The sequence below is a fragment of the Canis lupus genome, chromosome 4 (genome assembly GCF_011100685.1).
Source record: "Canis lupus familiaris isolate Mischka breed German Shepherd chromosome 4, alternate assembly UU_Cfam_GSD_1.0, whole genome shotgun sequence".
In the NCBI taxonomy this organism is placed as follows: Eukaryota; Metazoa; Chordata; class Mammalia; order Carnivora; family Canidae; genus Canis; species Canis lupus.
Window position 1 is genome coordinate 35,272,371 of NC_049225.1, and position 24,687 is coordinate 35,297,057.

General features: G+C 61.8%; 1 protein-coding gene across 8 annotated transcripts in view; it reads left to right on the top strand.

The window, feature by feature from the left end:
- Positions 1–24,687, top strand: part of LDB3 (LIM domain binding 3) — a 56,802-nt gene that overhangs the window by 25,029 nt on the left and 7,086 nt on the right. For 6 of the 8 annotated variants that reach the window (XR_005358085.1, XM_038534522.1, XM_038534523.1 and 3 more), the window contains 5 exons: positions 9,494–9,636; positions 15,761–16,115; positions 17,070–17,250; positions 17,784–17,904; positions 23,167–23,282. Coding sequence is in view for 7 of the 8 variants with exons in the window: in XM_038534522.1 (XP_038390450.1) it covers positions 9,494–9,636; positions 15,761–16,115; positions 17,070–17,250; positions 17,784–17,904; positions 23,167–23,282 (916 nt within the window). In the remaining variant the exon portion in view is untranslated. Of the gene's footprint in view, positions 1–1,343; positions 2,016–9,493; positions 9,637–15,760; positions 16,116–17,069; positions 17,251–17,783; positions 17,905–23,166; positions 23,283–24,687 lie in introns of those variants that run through there. The other 2 variants (XM_038534527.1, XM_038534528.1) reach the window with 1 other exon arrangement.

The window sequence follows — 24,687 nt, forward strand, 5'->3', positions numbered from 1 at the left end:
CGTGGGCCGCGGGCGGCTCATGTAGGAATCGCAGATGGAGGTGCGGAGCAGGGCTGAGGCGTGGAGGGCGAGCCGGCCGCTGGGCAGACGTGGGCGGGTGGAAAGGCGACTGCGCGAGGAACGTAAGACCAGCACTGCCCCCGCCTCCCATGCGGGGACCCAGCTCCTCTCCCAGCTCCCTGCTGGCAATTCGTTGGGTCAGCGTCGCGTCGGGAGGGAGTTGCAGGTCGTAAGACCTCCCGCAGAGAGGTCCCACGGTCACAGCTCTGCAAACCTGCGGCAAAAAGTCGCTCGCAGGGTGTTTCCGTCACCCCCAGGAGCCTCCCCTGTCTGCAGGTGCAGCCCCCTCCCCGCCGTGCTTGCGCCCCGCAGCCTGGGGCAGCCGCTGCCGTCCTCCGTCTCCACGTCCCGTACGCGGAGTCCTTGAGCCCGTGACCTGCGGGGCTGGTTTCCTCCTGTCAGCCTCACTCCCTGGGGGTTCGCCCAAGTTACTGGGCGTGCCAGCTGGTCATCTGTGTCTGTTGGCGACTGAATACTAACTACCGCCCGGTCTGGATGTAGCCATCACGTTTCAAAAGGAGTTTCAAACACTGTCCGGGTTAAACACGCCTGGAAACGTGGCATGTGTGGCCACACGTGGCCCCTGGGCCGCCTGCTGCACGCCTGGGCTGGAGGATGCCAGCGGGCCCTGCTGCCTCCACGGCCTAGGACTCCGGCACCTGCGGCCCTGGTGTCCCCCGGGCGCGCCCTCTCCTGGGTCCCCACGTGTCTGGGGGCGCCTTGCGGGTCTCGTCCTGTGCCCGGGGCCCAGCAGGCTGGGTGGGGAGCCCAGAGGCCCCCCTGGGGGGAAGCGGTGGGATGTCTGGGTCCTCTGTGCGTGTGCCGGTGGCCTCGTGAGTGCGCGTGTGCTCACGTGTGCCTGGTTGTGCTCAGGCCTGGGCGGGGGGAGCAGTCGGCGGTGGTTCAGAGGCTTCCTCGTCACGGGAACAGGCGTTGCTCCTTCTTGATGCCCAGCTTGGGGACAGGGACCTCGCTAGGCCCACCTGCCTGTTGGTGCAGTCCTAGAGCCCACGGCCAAAGCAGCCCTGCCCGGCCCCCAGGCCCACCAGCCAGGCCCCTGTCCACAGCTTCCCACTCACCCCCATCCGGTCCTCGGGACTCTGATCCCGCCCCAAGCCTGGAAAGTGCTCCGTGGGTGGCAAAGCCTCTCGGACCAGCCCCCTCACTCCCATGCCCCCTGCCCAAGCTGTCACCAGGGCGATGGGACACATCCCCTAACCCCTTTCTTTCCTCCTCTTCTCTCTGTCTCTGTCTCTGTCTCTCTCTCTCTCTCTGTGCCACAGGGAAAGGTTTGAAACGGAACGTAACAGCCCACGTTTTGCCAAATTGCGCAACTGGCACCATGGCCTTTCGGCCCAAATCCTTAATGTTAAAAGCTAAAAGGCTGTCTGGAACCCCCCACTCCTCTCAGGCTGGACTCCCACCCTCCACACCCCACACAGCTCTGGCATGTGAGCCCCACGGTGATGCTTGAGAATGTGCGGCTGTGCTGGGGGCGCCTCTGATAGCCGCCTGCCTGCCCCAGAGCCGACAGCAAAGGTCCGGCCCCCGCCCCGCCCGCCCCGCCCCGCCCGGCTACACCCCTCGGCACCCCTCACAGGGCCCGAGCCTCTGCCCCCCGCCCAGGCCCTTCGCCGTAGATCAGAGGTCGGGGCAGGGCTTGCTGCCAAGTAGCCCAGACCCAGGGGAAGCGGGACGTGCCCCTGGCCCAGTGCCAGCGTCCTCGCCCCGGAGAGAGGCGCTCTGGCCCGGGCCGTCCCGGAATAAGCCCACGGAGCGGCCCGGGCGGCCGGAGCAGGCTCTGCCGAGGGCATGCGTCCCCGGGGCAGGCGGCCGAGGCTCCGCAGGCCGCAGTGACGCTGGCCGTGCTCCCCCGCGCTGTGTGCTGTGTCCCTAGTGCTCCCCCCTGTACATAGATAAAGGCCTGTTCTGAAATAAAGAGGATTTAAAGTGAATCGAACCGGCCCCCGTCTTGCTGTGCCCGTGCGTGCCCCGTTCAAGGGGCTAGGGCTCCCCGAGGCGGGCGAGGCCAGGCACCACCAGGACAGGGGCACGGCGTGCTCCCCGGGGCGGGGGCAGGCCCAGAGCAGCGCCCCCCACTGCTGATGTCCCGACCCCAGGGCCCCCCGAAGGCGGTGGGGCTGGGGGTGGTTCTGGAATGCCCCGGCCTGCCCTCCCACAGCCAGGCGCAAGCAGCAGGTGAGCCCGTCCTCCCCCAGGTCAGAGCTCCCCCCACGAGGAGTCACGCCAGCCCGGGTGGGTCCGGGAAGCCAGAGAAGCCCCCCCCCCGACTAAAGAGCTCACGGGGGAACCGCTGGGGGCCTCGGTGGGCCCCGGACCGGACTCAGAGGAGGGGAGCTGGGAGACGGGCAGGCGGGTATGGAAGGCCCCCTCCTCGCCCTGAGCACTGAGGAGGGTTACGGCTGCCAGGTCCTGTCCTCCCTGCCCCCGTCCACCCCTCAGCCCACCCCCGATTGAGGGAACCACAGGCTGGAAATAAAGGCAGATGCCAAGGTCCGTCCGCAGGGCCCCCCAGCTGCCCCCACGGCTCCCCTCCCCTCACCGGGGCCTGGGCTTCCTCTGTGCCTCCAGGGACCTGGCCACCCACCAGAGGGCTGGCCGCAGAGAGAGCCCCTCCGCCCACCAGGAGCTGCGCCCCAGGCCGTGCCAGCCTGCTGCGCCTGGGCCCCGCACCCCTCCCTGGCTCCCGCACTGAGTGTAGGGCCATGGCCAGGCCAGGGCGGGGGTGCAGGTGCGGGCTCTGCTCATGTCAGGGCATCCTTCCTATATTTAGCTGACCTTTAGTGGGACTTCCAAGGCCCAGGGGCAGGTGGGGGCCTCGGGCTGCCAGAGGGAGACACGTCCTAGGCCGTGGGCGTCCTGCGGTTGGCAGAGGACCTGGGCCAACCGGTCAGAGCTGCCGGGCTTGTGGCCGCCTGCCTTCAGCCCTCCCTCTGCCCCCCGCCCCAAGGCCCTCCTTAGCTTCCGGCCTGCCTGGTGTCTCCCAACACCCCGGCCCCTGCACGAGCGCCCTGGGCAGCCCCGGGCCAGGGATCTGCATAAAGCCCCCTGGAGTAAACGGGACAGATTTCTGCACCTGGCGCTCAGCGTCTGTGGGCATCGGCCAAGGCACCAAGCCTGACGGCCTGGGTGCCAAGGGAGTGAGAAGGGCCGCTGTGGACGGTGCTGATCATGGCGCAGGGCCAGTCACGCGAGGCCCAGAGACGGGGGGCACACCTCCCCGCAAGGGACCAGGAAAGCCCCCTGGAGGAGGGCATCTGCACGACTACTTAGGAATGGGGCAGGTGCTGTTGGAGCGGGGGGTGGACAGGTGCGCTGAGTGGGGCGACGGGTGCTGATGAGAAGGGGGGTGTCCGGAACCATGAGCTAGTCCCCCGTGGCTGGGATGGACATCACGGTCAGTGGTCCGGAGCCGGGGGACTTGGCACCCTGAAGGCCACGTGGAGCGAGCAGAGGTTCAGGGTTCACACTATAGCCCACGGGGATCGCCCGCCACTGTTCCCGTGTGGCCAGGGCCACCTGGGCAACAGCACGAGGCTGTGGGATGGCATGCCAGCTAGGTCGTTGGTGGCATGAACGACTTCCAGACCAGCCGCCCAGTGGCTGTTCAGCCGTCGTCCAATCGGTGGAGACGTTCATGCTCCATTCTTCTAACAAAGAGCAAGAGCATCACGGCCTCAGCGGGCAGCCACTCCCCAGCTCAGCCACGGCACTGCCACCCCATGGTGCCAGCCCAGGCCCGCCAACCCCAGACCCTGAGAGCCAGCACGTCACCCAGGCCCAGCTGTTCCCCCCATCGGGGGCCATCGCACCCGGCAGGGGTGGGGTGGCCACGCTCTCCTTGGTGCCAGCCAGGGTGCGGGGAGACGTGAGCCGGGGGCCGCAGCCAGACTGTGCTTTTCCTTCCCGCGGGGCTGTGAGCGTCGGAGGATGTACGGGGTTTGCTGGTTTGGCTTGGGTTTTGCTTTGATGTTTAAGGTGGATGATGACTGAGTCGGGGGTGGTGGTCGAATCCTGGGCCTTGGCCTGCAGCGGAGGCAGGGACGTTCCCTGGGCGCTTGCTCTCGGGATCCTGGGGCCTATGGAACCTCAGGCCAGGAGAGATCTGAACAAGAACCCAAGATCCTGCGGGACAGCCTCAGGGCCGCCCCTGCCTCCCCAGGCCCCGGCGGCTCAGTGTGTCCACCCACAGGACGCAAGACCATGAATCCTCCTGGGGCCTGCCTGCAGCCGCCCTCCCGCCCCCAGAATTCACGTCACCGTCACTCTTGCCCTGCCGGGTGTCCTCGGTTCCCAGAAGCCACTAGGAGCAGGCGACGGGGTCAAGGAGGGCAAAGAGGGGAGACGCTTGCCCTGTGTCAGCCTGAGCCTTCCCACACATCTGCCCACGCCGGGGGGGGGGGGGGGCCTGGGGGGCCTGGGGGCCGCTCCCTGTGCCTCCTGAGGCAGGGGCTTCAGAGGCACGGCTTCCAGAAACCAGGGTCTTCCATGGCGGGCGGCAGAGTGGCCTCGTGGCACTGACGCGGGCCTGAGAGTGCAGCTGCTAGGCTGAGAAAGGGCTACACGGGACGCGGCCACCGCCTTGTCCACCCCGGATGCTTGCGGCACAGTCACGGGGCCGAAGCACGCTCCCCGCACACCCCCCCCCCCCCCCCCCCGGAGACAGTGCCTGCCACCGGCCATGGCCCCCGCTGTGCCCTTCTCCCCGGCCCGGTCACGCTCCCTATGCCTTTCTCACGCCGCGCTTCTGCCAGGGACAGGACAACCCTCCGTGGCCCTCTGTGGTCCTCCGTGGCCCTCCGTGGCCCTCCATGGTGCTCCGTGGCCCTCCGTGGTGCCACAAGCTCAGAGCGGGCCGATCGCAGTGTAGACTCCCGGCCCCCAGGCCTGCTGAGCTTGAGGCCACACTCGACCAAGATTCCCGGGCAGCCCGCCTTCCTCAAGGCTGAGGCTTGTGGTGATTAGGGCTCACGCCCCCCCAGCACCCCCCAGCCCTCCCCAGGGCTCCGTGTGCCACGGAGTGGAGATTCGGTCTCTCTGGACCTCGGGCTCTTCACCCCTAAAACCAGGAGGGCGATGCCCGTCGCTCAGGGCGGTGGCAGGGGTCAAACGGGGGGATCCTTGCTCAGTCGTTGAGCACAAGGCCCAGGAAGCACCCCCAGAGGGGAGGTTAGGATCCCGCTTGTCCTCAAGGGGGAAGAGTGTGTTTTGTTGGGCAAAGAGTCTGCTTCGCTAATCACAAGAAGTTTCTTTCTCCCTGAGGCTCCGCTTGGGGCGCTGGGTAAGGCCCCCCCGACCCCTGCACGTCACTCGGATCCTGCAGGCAGCACCAGTGCGGGCTCAGGTTGCAGGATTGCCTTGCCTCGGCCTCCACTCCCTCGAGGGTGAAACAGTCCGTAACCAGGGGTTGTTGTGAGGACGAAGGACGTGCGCGTGCCTGGCAGGTGGTAGGAGCCAGACCAGTGACTCAGGCACCTGGGTGGTCTCGTCCACTTGCGGGAGCTGTGTGTCCTGCTGCTACTGCAGCGACTACAAGTCTTCGTGCAGAGACTCTCGTAAGCAGAGAACGTGCATTTCTTTGCTTTCCCGTAACTGCATCTTTATGGTGCCCTGCTGTGTGGATGGCAGGAGCCCAGTCCCGTCGCCACAGGCTCCACCGCTCTCCTGTGCCCAGCCTGGCCGGGGGGACGGGCGCTTACAGGAGCCTGGGAGTGGGTGGGCCTGCGGGCACCTGGTCCCCGGCTGCTGCCGCCCTTTGCTGGGACGTCCCCTCCCACCGCCCGGGCCGCCCGTCCATGCTGGCAGCGCAGCACCTCTCCGTCCCCACTGCATGGCCCGCATGTGCCCGTCCCTCGGGGGCGTGGGGCAGCCTCCCAGCCCCTAGGCCCCCCAGGGCCCGGGGATCCTTGGGCTGCCTGGGTCTGCTGGCCAGACCGCAGCCAGCACGAGTGGGAGACCGTGGGGCTTCTCCCAGTCGGGGACACGGCTGCCTGTCCTCTGGAATCCCCCCGCCGTCCCTCTGGTCCAGGTGCCATCGACCTGGCCGCCCGCATCCATCCACCTCCAGGCGCACTCAGGCCCGCGTAGTGCCTGTAGCGCCCACACGGGCAGGGGCAGGAAGACAGATGGGCACGGAGCCCCGGGTGGCACTGCAGTCCGCTTTCCCACCACGCTGTATCTTCACAGTATAGACACAGTATAGACCGAGAAGGACGAATTAGGACGTACCCAGAAACTGGGGGGGACTCGCCAGGCTGGAGACCATTTCTGGCGGTCCTGAGGTCCCCCAAGTGCTTGCCACCCTTCCTTCTTGGGCCCTCGGGAGCTTTCTTCTGGAGCCGGAAACACGCCTTCCGGAAGATTCTACTCCGTTTGCAGTGTGGATGGTGCCTTCCGCCCAGCCTGCCTCTGCTGCAGCCCCCCAACCCCCCATGCCAGGGGCCCCCTTGACCTGTTGTCTTTCTTGGTCCCGCCTCATCAGCACCCCCACTGAGCATGCTCCAGTGTGCACCAGCCAGGCTGCCACCCCGCTGCCGCCCGCTTCTGCCCAGCCGCCCGCTGCCGCCCCCCGCAGTGCAGCCTCGCCACCCCCGAGCGCAGCCGCTGCCTGTGCCGCCGCCGCCACCCCCGCCTCCAGCCCTGCGGACAGCCCGAGGTAACTGCCCATGGTGCCCGCCATGCCCTCTGCCGGGAGGCAGGAGAGGCCTTGCCCACGTCCACCCCTTGGCCACCGGGTCCAAGGGGGCGAGGACCCCGGGGTCCTTGGGGGGCCAGACCCAGCGCGGCTGGTCCTGAGAGCGAAGGGGAGACTGGGGGTCACTGCGGGGCTCAGCGCGGGGCCGGGGCCGTGCTGCCCTGCGTCCAGCATGTGTTCTGAAGATGGGGGCAAAGTCTCCCCCTCTCTCCCTCTGCCTCTGTCTCTCCTTCTCTCTCTCTCTCTCTCTCTCTCTCTCTCACACACACACACACACAGACACACACAGTTAGATAACAAAGAGAGGCCCTGAACCACCCGGATAAAGGGAAGAATGGCAACTGTCCCTATGGCCTGGGGAAGTCAAGGGAGGCTCCCTGGAGGAGGCAGCAGAGGCAGTGTTGACCCGACCACGTAAAGTGGGTCAGGTCTGGGCAGATACTTAGTGACTGGCGCGCCCTCTTCCTTCACCCTCTCTGCTGTCTTGATAGAGAGCAGGCGACACCAGAGGCACCTGACGTCGTGCGACTTAAATCTCTGCTCCACTTACCGCCTCTAATCTACAGAAAATGACTTAGTTTCTCTGAAGCTCAGTTTCTCATCTGCTAAGACGTCGACACAACATCTGTGTTTAAGGATGGGGACACAGTGGGCACAAACCCCTGGCCCGCAGAGCGTCCTGAGTGTCGGGAGCTGCTGCATTTCAGTCTGACCTCTTGTGTTCCCAGCCGAGGCTGGGGCGTGGGGTCGGGGGGTTCGCGGGGTCGCTGCCAGATGGACAACCCTCTGTGGGCACCTCGAGCTGTCAAGCTGCTTTCCCAGTGTCCCGTGCTCTCCTCCCAGGGTCTCACTGCCAAGGTCCAGGGTTCCCTGGGGCGGGGTTCAGAAGTCCCTGGCGCGGCTGGAGGCAGGACAGCGGGTGGGCAGAGTGGCCCGTGGGCCTGTGTGCCACGGCCCCCCCCAGCTCCACGAGGACCCGGTGCTGCCCAGCCCCACTCCAGCCTCAGGGGGAGCCCGCCCGGGCTTCCAGGGGCTGTTGGATTCCAGCTTCCTGGGGTCCCTTAGCGCGTCGCTTGCCCCCTGCACACGAGTCTCTCCAGGTAAGGACACACGGAAGAAAGCTCGCGGGGGTAAGGAATGTCTTGTTATGTGGGCAGGTGCGCAGATGCGCCCCAGTCGGATGGAGAAGCTCCAGACGCCAGCCCGGCTCAGGGGGGAGTTCCAGCGTTGTGTGGGGCAGAAGGGACCATGCCCCGGGAGCCCGTGGGGGGCATGGGGACTTGCCTCCATCCTTGCCTCCTTCCCCAGCGCCAACCCCTGACACAGGACCTGTGGCTGCCGGGGTGCTGGCAAAGCTTCCTCCACGACGGAGAGTGGCTAAGCCCCCTGACCCGCAGCCTCCTCCTGTCGCCGTGGGAGCTGAGCACCCCTCGGTGCTGCCCCCTCCAGTAAGGCTCCTCCTGCACTTGGTTGGGCAGAGCAGGGCAGGCAGGCTCAGGGAGGGGAGACAACGGCCCGGCCCCACCGGGAGAGGTAACTGGGCGCGGTAAGTGTGCTCCCCGAAGCCTGGGACACGGGCCTCAGGGCTGCTTCTACTCCGTACGATCAGGGGCACCGCACGCCCTTATGGATCCACTCAGGAGCTTGGCAGTGGGATCTAAGCCAGGGCCACCCCTCCTGGGGAAGAAGGTGGCTCCTGACCCACTGACTCTGCCCAGCACCCCAGCCCGTGGGGAGCAGTTGGAAGGAAGGCGGGAAGCCATGGGCTGGCGGCAGGGGTGGGGGGTCACTAGCATCCCCATCAAGGCCCCATTTGCCCAGGGTGTGCACCTGTGGTCCCCAACGGGATCTGAAAGATGTAGGGAGAGACCAAGGGCATGCTTATAAGGTGTCCTTCTGTTTTAAATTTTAAAAAGGGCGGGGGTGGGGGGGCTTGTTCACTGATGAGTGGAACTGGGAATGAGACAAAGTTGGACACGCTGCTTCACCCCAGTTCTTGCAGCCTTTAGCTCTCCGAGGGGAGGGGCCCAGTACGGCATTTCCTGAGGGCGGGCGATGAATTGGGGCACATTCCCCCCCACCCCCACCCCAGCCCTGAGATCCCATGGTTCCTGGGTCATAAGGGGCAAGAGGCTGCTCGGAGCCTTTGGCCGCCAACTCCGTGGGAAGAGGCCAACAGGAACTCTGTGCAGAGAAACCTCTGCATGTACTTGTGTGTGTGTGTTGGGGATGGGGGTCCCCGGCTTCCCAGGAGCCCTCCCTGGAGCACCCAGACCTGAGGCCTGCTGGCTCCCTCCAGCAACAGCAGGAAGCGGAATGGGGGGTCAGCGGCTGTGCTCCAGAAGGTCCAAAGGCTGAGGGATGGGGGCAGCTCCCCACTTCTGCCCCCCCTCGCCCGCTCCTGCTCAGCTCAGCCCCACCTGGCTCCCCAGGGAGTCAGGGGCTTCTTCCATATGTCCCCCGTGTGGCTGGTGACTCCTCCCCAGGTGGCGGCACCAGCAGGGGGCTCTGTGTTATAACCAGACTCAAAAGCAGCTCCCCCCCTCCAAGGCCACCAGGGTCTTTCCTTCACGATCTCGGGCAGCTCCCCAGTGACCTCTGTCAGGCTTCCTCCTCGCAGGGGCTCCTGAAGATGGGGGAGCCGGTCCAGGGCTGCAGGCCCCAGGGCCTGGGTGGGGCTATCCTTCTGGCTGCTAACTCCTCCCCGCTTGGTTTCAGGCCCCAGGCCTCTGCCTACAGCCTGGCCAAGGCGACCTCTCCGGCACCCGCCTCTCATCCATACAGTGAGGCCTCAGCTGCCCCTGCGCCCAAGCCCCGGGTTGTCACCACCGCCAGCATCCGGCCTTCTGTCTACCAGCCAGGTGAGAGGCAGAAGGGAGGGGAGGCCGTGCGGTCAGGCTGGACGTGGCTGCTCGGCCACATCCCAGAGCGTTCGTGGCCACAAGCGCCCTGCTAATGAGGCTCCGAGCCGCCCCCCCGCCCCCCGCCCCCAGTGTGGGCCAGAGTCCTGTGGAGTCTGCCTCTGGTCCTGGGAAGGAGGTGGCAGCTAGGGACGGAGCCGCCCAGCTCTAGGACGGTAGGGTTCCTGGCTGGGCATCTCCAGGCTCAAGGTGAAGGATGCCAGGGTTCAGGGCAGGAGCTAGCTCCTCCAGGAGTGTGGGGCCGGGGAGAGCTGCAAGGGGCAGCTGCAGGTGCAGTGAAAATGCTGCAGGGTTCGGCAGCCCTGATGCGCATCCCGCCTGGTGCTGGTTTCCTGCGTTGAGGCAGGGTGCTGGGGGCGCGGGGTGGGGGGACACCATCAGCAGCGGTGACCCAGCACAGGGCCAGCCGAGCTCACTTGGCCGTCGGCTCTGTTGCTCTGGTCCCTATTGCATCACTGCCCGGCCCCTCACAGGCATGAGGACTCGGCCTGGAGCCCCTCTTTCCTAGGCACAGGCTGGCAGGCTCCCCAGAGCCCGAGGGCAATTCTAATGTGGCTTGCACCCCCGCCCCCGTTCCCCGAAGCACAGCTGAGAGCCCTGTAGCTGGTATGTCCCCGGCTGGCGGGGGGCCTGCGTGCCTGGCCTATGGGTGTGTCACAGGAGGGCTGTGGGCATCTCTGCTGCCGCCGGAGACCGCACTGGCCCCTCCTTCCCAGGAAGGCAGGGAGGGCTGCGGCGGGTTTTCTTCCCTGTACGCCCCGCACCCAACCCAGGCCTAGGACTCGGCCTGCTCAGCACAGGTCGTGAGTGAAGGTATAAATGAGTGTGTGGATGCCGGCAAGGAACCCACATCGGGGGGAAGGAGTGGCACGAGGAGAGGCTGTGCACCATGCCCTCCGGCAGCCAAACACATGGGCCATGGTCACAAGGGCTCCCGGGGCGACCCTGGTGCGAGTTTCATGGGTGGCTGAGATAGGATTTGAGGTGCGTGCACACTTCTCGTAGAGAGCATTACACTTTCTCTTAGGGCCACCCTGAATACAAGGGCACGGTGGCGTCTTCCTCCTGCAGTAGTGTTCCCACTGTTCTCTGCCCCCTCGCAAATTATTACACACGCACTCTGCTTACCTATGGTAACAGTGGTGGGGTGAGGATGCTGATGACTCGGTTGGGGAAGAATGGGGACAGGGATGGGGCTTCTCTGTGTCTTGCAAGAGAGGGAGAGTTGATCAAGAAGTGATGAGGTAAAGGAAACAGCAGAGGCAGACGGGAGTTCTTAGGGACAATGAGAGACCCCAGGGGAGCTGGAGAGCAGATGTGGGGGGCAGCTGGGGACTGGGCAGCAAGGGCCTCAACTGCGGATAGCTTGCCTGGGTGTTTGTGGGGGGCCGCGGGGGCCCTCACCCGGACGGCAGGGCGGAGGGGCCACTTCAGCATCACACCGGATCCTGAGTGGGCCTCACACCCACACCCACCCGGGCAGAGCACCTCATCCCCGCCACCTGAATTCCCAGCTCTGGAAAAATGGGCAGGAAGCTATGTAGACCTCGTGTTCTGGGGATGAAATGAAGCATGCGGCCCAGCACCTGGCACCTGGGAGGTGTCCTCCCCTGTCCTTGGAGAGGCAGGGACTCCGAGTTCTGAGGTTCCAAATCCACAGGATTAGGGAGCAATTGGAGCTGGCTGTGATGGGGGACGATCTCCCAGGGAGCCAGGGAGCCTGAGGACACGGCTGCCCTTTGAGGCTGGGGCCAGGGGACAGAGGGTGGGGAGGAGTTCAGGTGAGCCCAGCGGGTACAGGTGAGGCTGCGGCCGCCCCACGCAGATGAGGCTCTGCACCCCCCCCCCGTGCAGGTGAAGCTCTGCACACACGCAATCCCCCCCCCCCCCCCCCCCCGTGCAGGTGAAGCTCTGCACACACGCACCCCCCCCCCGTGCAGGTGAGGCTCTGCACACACGCACCCCCCCCCCGTGCAGGTGAAGCTCTGCACACACGCACCCCCCCCCGTGCAGGTGAGGCTCTGCACCCACCCCACCCCCCCCCCGCCCGCGCAGGAGCAGGAGCGTTTCGGCGGCGGGGCGCGGCTCCCTGCGCGGGCGAGGCCTCCGGGACACCTTCGGGGCGGCCCCGGGCGCGGGCTGTCGGCGGCGGATCCGCCAGGGGGCGGCAGGGCTCCGAAGACGCGCGGCCCGCGCCGCCCCCTCCTCCCCGGGCCGGGCGCAGGCGGCCCCTCCCTCCGCGGCTCCCGGGCCGCACAGACGTGAACTCACGCCCGCCCGCGGGGGAGGAGGCGCCCGGCCGCCGCCCCTGTCCCCTGTCCCGAGAGCCCGGCGGCTGGCAGGCGGCCCGGGGAGACGCGGGGACGCGGGCCGGGCCGCTCCCGCCCTCCGCCGACCCCGCCGGCCTCCTCCGCGCCTGCGCGGCGCCCGGCGGAGCACCTGGGGCGCGGGGGGGAGCAGGGGGGAGGGGGAGAGCACCTGGGGCGCGGGGGGGAGCAGGGGGAGGGGCGGGGGAAGAGCAGGGGGGAGGGGGAGCACCTGGGGCGCGGGGGGGAGCAGGGGGAGGGGCGGGGGGAGAGGCAGGCCCGACCTGGAAGGAGTCGGAAATCACCTTGTTTAATTACACATCCCCGCGGCCCCCGAGTGCGATAGGGGCCTTTTGAACTTGCCAATTAGAGATGGACCCGCACCTTCTAATTTAGCCGGGCCTCAGCCCGTCGGGTAGAAATAGCAACAGCCCCGGCCCGGAGATGGGAGGTGGGAGATGGGAGATGGGAGATGCGGAGCTGCTGCTGGCGCGGGCAGGGGCGGGAAGGGCGCGGAGGCCACGGGGGGGGGGGGGGGGGGGGGCGGGGCGGCCGCTGCTCCGGCCCTACCCGCAGCCCCAGCGGCCCCGAGGTCCCAAGCGCAGCCCGGCGGGGGCCCAGGACCCTAGCACGGCCCAGGGGGACCCAAGGTCCCTACCCGCAGCCCCAGCAGGACCCGAGGTCCCTAGTGCGGCCCAGCACACCCCGAGGACTCTACCTGCAGCCCCAGCAGGACCCAAGGTCCCTACCCGCAGCCCCAGCAGGACCCAAGGTCCCTACCCGCAGCCCCAACGGGGCCCGAGGTCCCTACCTGCAGCCCCAGCAGGATCCAAGGCCCCTAGCACAGCCCAGCGGGACCCGAGGTCCCTAGCGTGCCCCAGCAGGGCCCAAGTCCGCCGGCCTCCAACCCGCCGAGCCCTGCGGGGGGGAGGGGGGGGCTGCAGACCAGGCTGGCCCGGGGAGCCCAGAAGGCCTTCCGAAGGGGGCGGACAGTCTGCCCTGCGGAGGGAACAGGCTCGCGTTGCTGGAGGGAAGCAGGAAAGTGGGCAAGGGCCCGATTTGGAAGGGGCGCGCTGGGTCTGTTCCGCGGTTAAGCAGGACATCGGAGCCCCAAACCTTGTGGTGTCACCCAGGCTCCTCACCCAGCTCCGCTCCTTTGGCTGCAGAACGGGCTGGAAAGCACCCCGGGCCTCAGGGGTCGCAGCGAGCATTGCGTGCAGCGAGACCAGGTGGCCGCTGTGCTGATGAGGGCAGCAGCCCCAGTAAAAACAGATTTCCTGGTGAGCCACATTTTTAAGGGAAAAGGAAGCAGGTGAAAATAATGTTGACATTTTATTTAACTCAGTATCTTTAAAGCGTCATTTTAATATATGATCAATATAAAATAATTATTAATGAGGCATTTTGTAGCATTACGGTAGCCAAGCCCTGAAATCTGGCGTGTATTTTATGTTTGTAGCACGTCTCCATTTGGACTTGCCACATCTCAAGAGTTTACCGGCCACAGAGGGCTGTGCAGTGGCACAGGATTGGGGCTTTGTTCTTAATCCCTTTCCGCCGAGATCCCCCACTTTACAAAGCAAAGGAGTGGGGGACAAAATCTTGCTTAGGACCCCATTATGTGTAAAAGAGAGGAATGAAGCTGCACTGAAATTCTACTAGATCAGCTATCCCCACACCGTCTCCCTGCTGGCATTCCCCTCATCACCCCTGCTGCTAGCACTTTGAGACCCCCTACTCTGGGCACTTGGGTGCTACACAAGGTTGTTAGGAAGGGTGTTGACGCTTCGACTTTAGGCCTCCCATATATGCAGAGTGCATGCATCATGTCCTTCCAGGAGGTCCCTGCCACTCCCTTTGAGGCAGGCAGGAGCATCATGCTTCCTACCTCTGGCCACAGACTCGGTCCCAGGTTATCTGAGTTCAGTATGTTGCATCTCGCATCCCCACCCCCGACACCCCTCAGTCTCCCTGGACCGGTTCCCTCAGGTGCCCATCAGGCAGTTAGATGAGCTCACAGTCCACCCAGGCCCAAAGACCCGGTGACCCAGAGTCACTGTCCTCACTAACGTGAAGTGATGCACTATGCCAGGCACTGGGCTAAGCGCTTTATATTCCTTGTCCCCTCGAATCCTTATGATAACCCCGCAAGGTACTAAGAATGATTAATGCCATTTTTAAAGAAGGACATTCTGGCCCAGAGAGGGTAAGGGACTTCCCCGAGGACACATGGCCAGGGCGTAGTAGTGCTGGGCCCCGACCTAGGGCTGTGCTGCGCAGATGCCGGTGCGTAGGATGTCCTCCAAGTCAGTCGTTATTCTTCAATGACATGGTGCGGCAAGATTTTCTGGAAATTAGACTCATCTTTACAGAGGCAGCTTGGGGCAAAGGAATGGTTTTGGAGACTCACTCTGCCACTTACTGGCTCTGTCTGCACCCCAGTGACCTCACCGTTCAGGAGACTAGCCCGGTGACCTGGTAGGAGCCCAGCCACTCCCTTAGTAAGTGGGAAGAAGATGGATTCCTCACGGACAGGGTGTGACATTCTGAAGCCAGCATCGCTCCCAGGATGGCCCCAGTGCAGGGCCTGGAGGACTTACCCCTCCCACTCCCCACCCACCCACCCACCATCCACCCACCCACAGCACTGGTTCCTGTGTTACCTGGCTCTGAAGGGCCAGTCATCTGGGAGGAGAGCATTTGGCCACAGGCCACCCCAGGTGGTCAGGAGGACGAGGTGGGAGAGACAGAGGCAGGGGGGACGTGAGCCCCTGAGCAAGACCTTCCTTCCCAGCCAGACACCGCGGGGTCTGTCTCAGCACCCCTCGGCGTATGCAGCCACAGGGGCAGGCTCGGGAATGGAGGGAGGCTGCCCCAACATGCTTCCCCAGGACGGCAGGTGAGGCTTCTGGAACCTCCCTGGCTGGAATGTGCGTGCAGGCTCCACGTGGGAGGAAGCAGAACCTCAAAGCCTACGTTTTGAGGGCCCGGGCCTCAGAGGGCCTCGGGTGAGCAGCTGCAGTGCTCCTCTGTGTTGTCACCCCAAAAGAATTTTCAGCTCTGGGAAAGCTGCAGGAAGGGGTTCCAGAAGGGACGCAGCACATTGTCCTGTGCTCTGACTTCACGGTGATGTCCTCGCAGCTGCCCAGGCCTACTCTGTGCCCCCCAAAACCATGTCGGGGAGCAGGGGCTCCCAGAGGCAGCCAATCTGTGTCACCCCAGCCCCTGTGCGCAGGCTCCCTCTGAATGGTTCAGACCCCCCACCCTGATCAAACCAAGGTGAAATGCTCCCCCCAGTACAAATTGAGCTGATGATTATGGCTAAACGTGAAACCTGAACCCGAAAATCCAATCGCCCCTTTGTCCCAAGGGCTGGACTAGGTCCCGGTTCAGCAAGTACACGGACCTGAGGCACTTCGGGTGTCCCACCGCCGGTCAGAGTGCAACCGAGAGCACTTGGGGTCAAGGCCACGCTGCCCGGCTCCAGGCCCGGCCCAGCGGGGGGACCTAGGCACGCCGGGCCCGCTCCCCGCGACCTGCAGGCCTCTGGTGGTGCCTCCAGAGACTTGACGTCCCTTCCCAGCCCATGCGGGCTCCCAGGTCCAGCACTGGGCGTCTGGAGGTTGGGAACCGCGTCCTCCACAAACACGGGGATTGGGCGGCAAGTCACAGGCCTCTGTTCTGGGGCCCTGGCCGGGGTGGGCGCGGGGGAAAGGAATTCCTGATGTGCTTTTCTTGGGCTGTTTTTGGCTTGGCAGTGCCCGCGGCGACCTACAGCCCCTCCCCGGGGCCCAGCTACAGCCCAGCTCCCTACACCCCCTCGCCGGCCCCGGGCCCGGGCTACAGCCCCACGCCGTCCGCGGCCTACGGTGGCGGCCCCGTGGAGTCGGCCAGCCGTCCCCCGTGGGTGGCAGACGACAGCTTCTCTCAGAAGTTTGCCCCCGGCAAGAGCAGCAGCTCGGCCAGCAGACAGACCCTGCCGCGAGGGGCCCCCACCTACGGCCCCCCCGGGCCCCAAGTGTCCCCCCTGGCCAGGGGCATCGTGCAGCGGGCGGAGCGCTTCCCGGCCAGCAGCAGGACCCCGCTCTGCGGCCACTGCAACAACGTCATCAGGTACGGTCAGCTGTGCCCTGAGCCCTGGGGAGCAGGGGGGGACACGAAGGCTGCCCGCTGGCGGCCTCAGCCTCCCCCGGCTCGCCAGCTTGTCTGGCCCCATTGGGGCTCCAGCTTCCACACCCGTGGGACACCCACGTCCCTGGGGAGTCGGGACGACTGTGTGAGGTAAGCGGGGGAAGCTCCCAGCAGGCTGCCGGGCGCCAGGGCCGCCCCCGGGCCAAGGCCGAGTTCGGGGACCCCGGGTCTTGCTGTTGGTGGGTCTGGTGGGCATGCTGCAAGCCGGCGGGTGGTGCTGGCCTTGACCCAGCTTTCCCTTAGGGTTGCCCCTGGGTCTTTCCCAGACAGGCCAGGGCCGCTCAGGCCTGAGGCGTGCAGCAGCCACCCTGGAAGGAAGCCCAGTCCTTTCACGGATGTATAGAGTTCAGAAAAGTAAAACTTAAAATGCAAAACGTCTCGTAGTCTCACTGCTTGGCTGCTAGGCCGGAGCTGGGCTGCCCAGGCTGTGCCCGGGGTCTGCGGCCTTGAACAGCTGGCCTCGCCTCTCTGTGCCTCAGCCTCCTTATCTGAAAGTGGGGACCACAGTCCTACCTGTTAGAGTTGTTGTGAGGCCTAAACAAGCTGGCAAAGGCACGTTTCTTCTTAAGCCGCACAGGGCAGGGGAGCCCTCCTCGATGGATCATCGGTCATCAGCTGTCCACTGAAGGACGGGGTACCCGTGCCTCCTGCCCCCCACCGGCAGATATCGGAGTCCCTCCCCGCTGTCTCTTTATTGTTATTGATGCAACGATGAATCTCGGTTTGCATAGAGCTTTTTCCGAACTTCACATTTGCTCATTAGAATGGTCACAAAGTCAGGGTCATCGGGCCAAAGTCTGCACGCTGCTGGGGGTCCGGAATCTCTGGCCCCAGGCTTTCAGGGTGCCTGACAGGTGCCGTTCCCCGCTCCCCCAGGGGCCCCTTTCTGGTAGCCATGGGCCGTTCCTGGCACCCGGAGGAGTTCAATTGCGCCTACTGCAAGACCTCCCTGGCGGACGTGTGCTTCGTGGAGGAGCAGAGCAACGTTTACTGCGAGCGCTGTTATGAGCAGTTCTTTGCTCCGATCTGCGCCAAGTGCAACACCAAAATCATGGGGGTAAGTGGGCGGCACCCCTCCCCCGACCCTTGTCTTCGCCGTCCACCACCTCCATGGGGGCCCCATTGGGAAGCTAGGAAGAGGAGGTGGCTGACAGCGAGAGCCGCTTGCTGTCCTGGGCGGGGGGGCGGCGGGGGGGGGGAGGAGGGCTGTGCCCCAGGAGCACAGGGGCAGAGGTGACTGGGTGCCGGGGCCCTTGCCGCAAAGCAAGTCGTCCATTTACAGGCTGCCTTCGGTGACCCCGCCGTGCCCAGGTGGCCCGGCCCCCATGGGCAGCTGCTCCCTCCCGGCAAAGCTGGGAGAACCACAGCTTCCCTAACCGCCTCGAGGGTGCTTTGCTCACAGAACCCAGCCCCCAGCAAGCGCTACGCGCGAGTGTGAGCTCCCTGCCCTCCGGGCCTGGGCTCTGCGCGTCTGACCCCCTTCCCGGGCTCGCCTGCCCTGCTCCCCGATGGGACGCACCCACGGAGGCCGAGGGCGCCCAGCTCCCGCTGCCCCCGGCCCTCCCAGCCTGAGCTGAGGCTTTCCCCCAGGAAGTGATGCACGCCCTGCGGCAGACTTGGCACACCACCTGCTTCGTCTGCGCAGCTTGCAAAAAGCCCTTCGGGAACAGCCTCTTCCACATGGAAGACGGGGAGCCCTACTGTGAGAAAGGTAGGACCACGGTGCCTGAGGGAGGCCCCACGTGGGGGGGCGGCGGCACGGGGACCCCTGCCTGCACGCACTCTGGGGCACCCTTAGGAGGCTCCCAGCAGCAGAATCGGGCTTTGCTGGGCGGGGGCCAGGCCCGTAGCACCGTCTTCTTCATCTTCTCTTTTTTTGCATGCTTGATCTCCGTTCCCTTCTCTGCACCAAATATGTGGGTCACGCATTGGCATCTTGCAACCACCTGGGAAACCTTCCAGATGATTTTGATCTGGAGTTTGAAAAGGCTGTGGCTCTGGACTTCATTTTAGGTTCTGTTCAGGCTCCACCTTGGGCTGGCTCTGTGACCCTGGACGAGTTACTCAGCTTGTCTGAGCCTTACTGCCCGCATCTGTACAAAGGGGCCTGTGAAACACCTGCCCCACGTGGCGTGGTGAGAACTAACCCCAGGAAGTGGGCAACCCTCGAGCACGAGCCCGTGAAAATCCCTTTCCCTGCTCCTCTGATGTTCCTTCAGAGTCCCGTAATCTCCCTGCCTGAATTCAGAGTTTCTCTGTTCCCCAAAATGCTACATTTAACCTTAAAACTTGGAATAAGTTATTGTAGAGGGAGCACTCCATTAGAGAATTAGCTGTCCTGGCTGATGAGCCACTTTCTCATTTATTTATTCATTTATTCATAGACGGCCTATTTTTTTTATGACTTATTTATTTATTTTGGAGAGAAAGAGCACCTGAGTGGGGGGTGGGGTGGGGAAGGGGCAGGAGCAGGGGGAGAGAGAGAGAGAAGCAGACTCCCCAGGGGGAGCTGGACACCAGGCTTGATGGCACTATTCTGAGATCATGACCTGTGCTGAAATCCAGAGTCGGGAGCTCAACGGACTGGGCCGCCCAGGTGCCCCTTAGACTGCCTCTCTCGGAAGAGGACGCGAGGCCGATTCCAGCAGAGGTGCCTAGACATGGAGTTAAGACGATCGAACTAAAAAATCAGCACCAAATAAAAGAGGGAGAAGCCAGCGTGCTGCTGCTGAAGGGAAACAGAGCAACGGCGCCTGCGCAGCAAAGCTGAGGGCGGAAAGAAACACAGGGAGTTCGCAGACTTGAGAGTCAGGAGGGAGAGAACACCGCAGCCCCTCCAGGGGGCAAGCAGAGCAGCAACGCTATTCTCCCCTGGCAACAGACTATAGGACAAAAAGCTTCTTGGCTGATATCTCTTTGTAGGTCTCACCCATTGAATGACTTAGCTACTTGGTCACTCAATATCTCAGTTTCCATATCTGTAAAAGGGAGAACATAAGAATGTCTTTTCCCTTATTGGGAGTGTGTGGTGATAATTGTTAGATAATTAGCAGATAATTGGTAGCTGTGTCGTCATGCCAGTACAGACTCTGTTACTGGGGCACCTGGGCGGCTCAGTCGGTTAAGCATCGGACTCTTGGTTTCAGCTCAGGTCATGATCTCAGGGTCATGGGATGGAGCCTCATGTTGGGCTCCGTGCTCAGTGCGCAGTCTGCTTGGGATTCTCTCTCTCTCCCCCTTCCTTTGCCCCTCCTCCCTGCTCATGCTCTTTCTCTAAATAAATAAATAAATAAGACCTTTTAAAAAACCCACAAAAACCCGGATTGCTATTATTAATTGACTAAAAGCATTACAACTTCTAGAATTCGTGTCTGAGGCTTGCAGAAGAATGATAGATTTCTACTATCATCACTGCCCCTCTCCATAGTAACACCCCCCCCCCCAATCTGATGGACGTTTTGGTTGCTTCACTTCTGGGCTATCGTGAATAATGCTGCTATGAACTGCTTGCAGTTCTTTGGGGGTATACGCCCCAAGGTAAGATTGCTGGGTCACATGGTATTTCTATTTTTGAGTTTTTCAGGAACCTCCATAATATGCTCATAACAGCCTCACACCATTTTACGATCCTACCAACCATGCACGGGGTTCCGATTTTACTCCATCTTTGCCTACACTTGCTATTTTACTGGGTTTTTGATAGCAGCCATCCTAATGAGGGTGAGGTGGTGTCTCATTGTGGTACCTTGTCATCATTTTTATCAACAACTTGGAAGAAAAGACAGAAGGGAGAATGCCAGAATGATAGGATCTAGACTCAAAAAGATTTTGTCAACTGCCACGATGAGCTGACACTGTCACATATGATCCCTTGTGCATGAATGAGAGAGTTAGGAAGGTCAGCCCCCCTCATGGATGGGCCTGTCCCTGAGCAGCGCCCAGACCTGATGGGGCATCATGGTCACCTGGGAAGCTTTAAAGTATAGAAGGCCAATTCCCAGACCTACAGATGCAGAATTTCATCACCCTCCTACCTCCACCCAGATGATTCTATACTCAGTTAAGTTTGAGAATCAAAGTATAACCCCAAGACCAGCAGTATCAGGATCACAGAAATGCAGATCTTTGGGCCCCACCCCAGATCTGCTGAATCAGAAACTCTGAGGGGTGGGGCCCAGCAATCTGTGTTTTAGTGAACCCTTGGAGTGATCCTAACGTTGGAGAACCACTGCTCTCGGAAAGCACTAAGCCCTTTTTCAACAGAGAGAGCACCTGTGATTTGATGGATGGAAACCCTTTTACAATAGCAATAAAATCCATTAACTACAGGGTATGAATTCAACTTGGGGCATAAGTGAGTTAGTCAAAGAAAATTACAAAGACCGAATAGGAGAAATAAAGAAATAAATACATGAGGAACTAGATTTTGCTCATGGTGGGGAAGCCACAGGCACAAACTTAATTCCAATTATATTCTCAGATTTTTTAGGGGGTGGGGTAAATGATGAAATATGTGAACTTTAAAAAAAAAATGTATTAGGATCAAGACCTGTGCTACCAGATTTTAAAGCAAAGTGGCAGTTCTCCAGACCATACGGAATCAAGTACAAGGCAGAAAAACCTATCGGCAGGCAAGACTGGACGTTCCATTGTAAGAGCTTTACTATTAGGCTGCACAACAAGAGAAGGAATCATTAATAAGGTTTCCCGAATCATTTATTTGTCCATTCGTCACGGGTCCATCAAATGTGTGCCAGTTACTGTGAAAGACGCTGAGCATTAGGAGTGGGTCTCTGCCCTCAAAAACCTCAAGCGGATACCTTATCCTGCGATATGCTGGCCCATAAATGGATAGTCAAGAGATAATGATTGAATGAATGAACGAATCTGGTGAGAAGGCAGGGAAACCCCAGAGAAGCCCTCAGGAAGGCCAGCTCAGCCATCCTGGGTGGGGTGGGGGACGAGGACTTTCTGGAAGCAAGACCTGGCCCAAAGGGTTGGGAGATCCAGGTAGGCAAGGCAGGGAGGGCTTTCCAGGCCCGGGCCTGGTTCCTGCACAGGCCTGAGGTAGAGGAGAGAGCCCAGGGCACCTGGGCCCAGAGTGAGGCGCGAGAAGGCCGAGGAGGGGCACGGGGCTCCACCCCACGGAGATACGGCAGGCCGGGGCCCCGCTTCTCACCCACGCCGGCTCCTGCAGAGCACAGAGTTGTCGTAAACCTGCTCTGACTTTGTGACAGCATTTGCACGTGGCAAACGCCAGTCAGACACGGACCGGGAAACCGTGCATCGGGAAAAGTAGGCGAGAGATGGAAGGTATCAGAGCTCAAAGGCAGACGGAGAGCTAGAGACCGTGGGAAGTCCTGGAAAGAGGAGGGACCTCGGCCCCATATGAAGTCCTGGAAAGAGGAGGGAGCTCAGGCCCCGTGCTGCCGGTGGGATAGAACCTCTGCGGCCAGTTGCCTCGTCTTTAAAATGGGAATAATGCATCTTTGCACAGTGAAGATGAAACGGGAAACCTAGAAAAGCATTAGTATGGGGCTGGGGCCGAGTAGGCCCCAGAACCACGTTTCTTCCCCTCCTTTCGTCATTTATAAAGACATTCACAGTAAGAGCCACGTTTTTGAGTCCTGTGCCAAGTCCTTCCACATACGTGACCTTCCCGAGCCCGCACAGCAAGCCCACGGCTCAGGGCCCAGGGACCCGAGTACCGCTTCATGCTCCCGTTCTGCAGACGCCGAAACAGGCGCTGAGGTTAGGCAACTCCCCTGGAAGGACCGGTTCCTGAACAGAGCCAGGACTTGAGCTCAGAGCTTTGGTTCTTCAGAACCCAAACCCACCGTCCCCGTGGCACACTGCCTCTTGGCTCGCGGGCGGGGGTGGCGAGCGCGCACACCGCCCACAGGAGGTCGGAGCAGAGACAGGAAGCCGTAAGGGGAGGCCATGGGCGGCAGAGCCGAGGAGAGGCAAGGGCACCTGGAGGGGAATGAAGGCTTTGTGAGAGGCATCTGGCTGCTCCGAAGGAATCTGGAAGGTTCTGCACCGAGTGGTCGGCCGCTTGCCCTCGGGCCCAGAGAACACAGCCCTTGCATTGGAGTTAGGACCTGGCCCACCGCGTCTCAGCTCCGTGACTCTGGCAAGCCTCGGCTTCCTCATCCACAAGACAAAACAGAAAAATAATGAAAGTTCAATGTCTGAGGGACTTTTTTAGAAGATTAAGTTCATTCATGGGCTTGTTGACTCACTGGTTCATCCATTCACGCTCTCAGGCCACACGTATGTCGGGTACTGACTTGTGTGCCAGGCACCGTGTCGAGGGTGGGAAGAAAACTAGGACTGACTAACCCACAGATCGGGACATCGAGATGCTGGTGGAGGAGGCTATGTGTGCGGGAAAGCTTGGCGAACTGTAGAGCATCATACAAACAGTACATAGTACTGTTACCGCTTCGGTGATGTGGGGCGGGGAGGCATGTCTTCACGCAGTAGCTCAAATATTGTTTCCAGGAGCGGAAGTTTGTTATTAACCCAAATGCCCAATGACCAAAGAACCGCCAGGCAAAGAACATACTAACAGCTCTCCTTCTTCCAAATTAAGCATAGCTATTGGGAAACATGATTTTTTTTTCTTTTTTTGGGGAGATTGGTCTGTTTGGGTGACAGAGAAAAGAGGAGAAAATCACCCTGTAGAAAGTTAATGAGAGATCTGGAAAGTGTTTGCAAATCAAACCAGCACAGAGTAGCAACTAAGCGTGAATCCATACGACCCCAGGGCCAATTATTGCAAGGAAAAGAACACAGCCCTGTAGCTGAGCATTTCGTCTGCATGATGACGAGGAACCAAGCAGGTCCCACCCGCTGCCCCAGCTCGGTGACCCGGGGGGCTGTGTCATTGCTGTGGCAGCGGGTCAGCGTGGCCAGCATGCTTCTCCCAGCCCGCCCAGAGGCCCGGTCCTCACTCTGCCTTTCATTTCAGACTACGTCAACCTGTTCAGCACCAAGTGTCATGGCTGTGATTTCCCTGTGGAGGCCGGCGACAAGTTTATCGAAGCCCTGGGGCATACCTGGCACGACACCTGCTTCATCTGCGCAGTATGTGTTTGGCCGGGGTTCTCGCTCTCCAAGGAGGGGCAGGAGGGGCCTAGTGGGGCCGCGCGGTCAGCTCTCCACATCCTTTCAGTGTGACATTCTGATATTCTGATGGTTTTTAAGAGCCGGCAGGTACCATGGCGCCTCCGTACGTCACAGTCTAGCGGAGTTTTATTACTAATAGTTACTTAGGAACCAACGTGGCCTTGTGGCTCCCCGTTCCATTAAGGAAAACAGGGTGTCCTCTCAGGATCTTCAAGCCAGCAGCTTCCTCACCGGCACGGCCCTCATAGTTGGAAGCAGCAAATGATGCTCGGGTCAGAGCCAAGCAGGCTGGTTTCCTAGCAGTTGCTGTGGATATGATGAAGTGATTCGAGCGTTTTCCCCCAGATTTTCACCCCGAAACACTGGATTGGAGCCCGTTGACTCATTCTATGAAAAGCTGAGAGAAGGCTCCTTTGATAGAACCTGCATCCCTTTACTTTCCTAAGCTCCTGACATGACAGGCCTTGACATGGGCCCAGGATGAACTCTTACCCATGTGCCGTCGAGGTCTACTCAACAGCCGGGTCATTTCCCCGTGAGACGCATTTCCCTGCGAGGGGTGGGGTTGGAGAGGGGACACGGAAGTCAGTTCACTGACGTGGAGACTCTGCTTAGATCCGAGAATTATTCCTCCCTGGGAAAGGCCTGTAATGTGAGTCTGCGATCGGTTGGACTTTACTTGGGAAAACCAGCGAGCTGCGACGACAACTGTCCTGTTTGTTTTAGCAGAGCTGCTCGAGGTGAAGTGTGGCAACGGCTAAGGCATCCACGCGGTTTAGACCGGACAATTTTATAGACTTCCGGTAGAGGACCACCCTCACCAGAAAGTCTGCTGCGCTCCGGGCTCCACGCCACGGCCACACTCCACCTTTTAGGGGGTGATGGGGTGGGTGCCCCGTGTTGACTCCGAGCCTTCGCTTGCCGGGGCTGGGGTTACACGACCACAGTCTGATGGCTTCAGCGACTAAACGCTGCTGCTCTCGGTGGTTCTGGAGGCTGGAAGTCCAGCTTCGGGTGTCGGCAGGGCCTAGCTTCCAGCCGTTGCCAGCAGTCCTCGTGTTCCTTGAGTCACAGCCGTAGGACCCCAGTCTCTGGCCCCGGGGTCACCCGGCAGCCTGCCCGCTGCGCATGTGTCCTTACGCGGCTCTCTCCGTGCGTCCGTCTCTATATGTTTCTCCTCTTATAAGGACGCTGGTCGTGTTGGATTAAGGGCTCATCTTATTTAACTCACAGCTTAATTATATCTGCAAAGATCCTGCTTCTGGATAAGGTCAGTGGTGTGTCCCTGCACCGAGTCGATTGACGGTCCCGGGAGTCGGGACTTCGGCATGTGAATTTGGGGGAGGAAACAACACAATTCAGT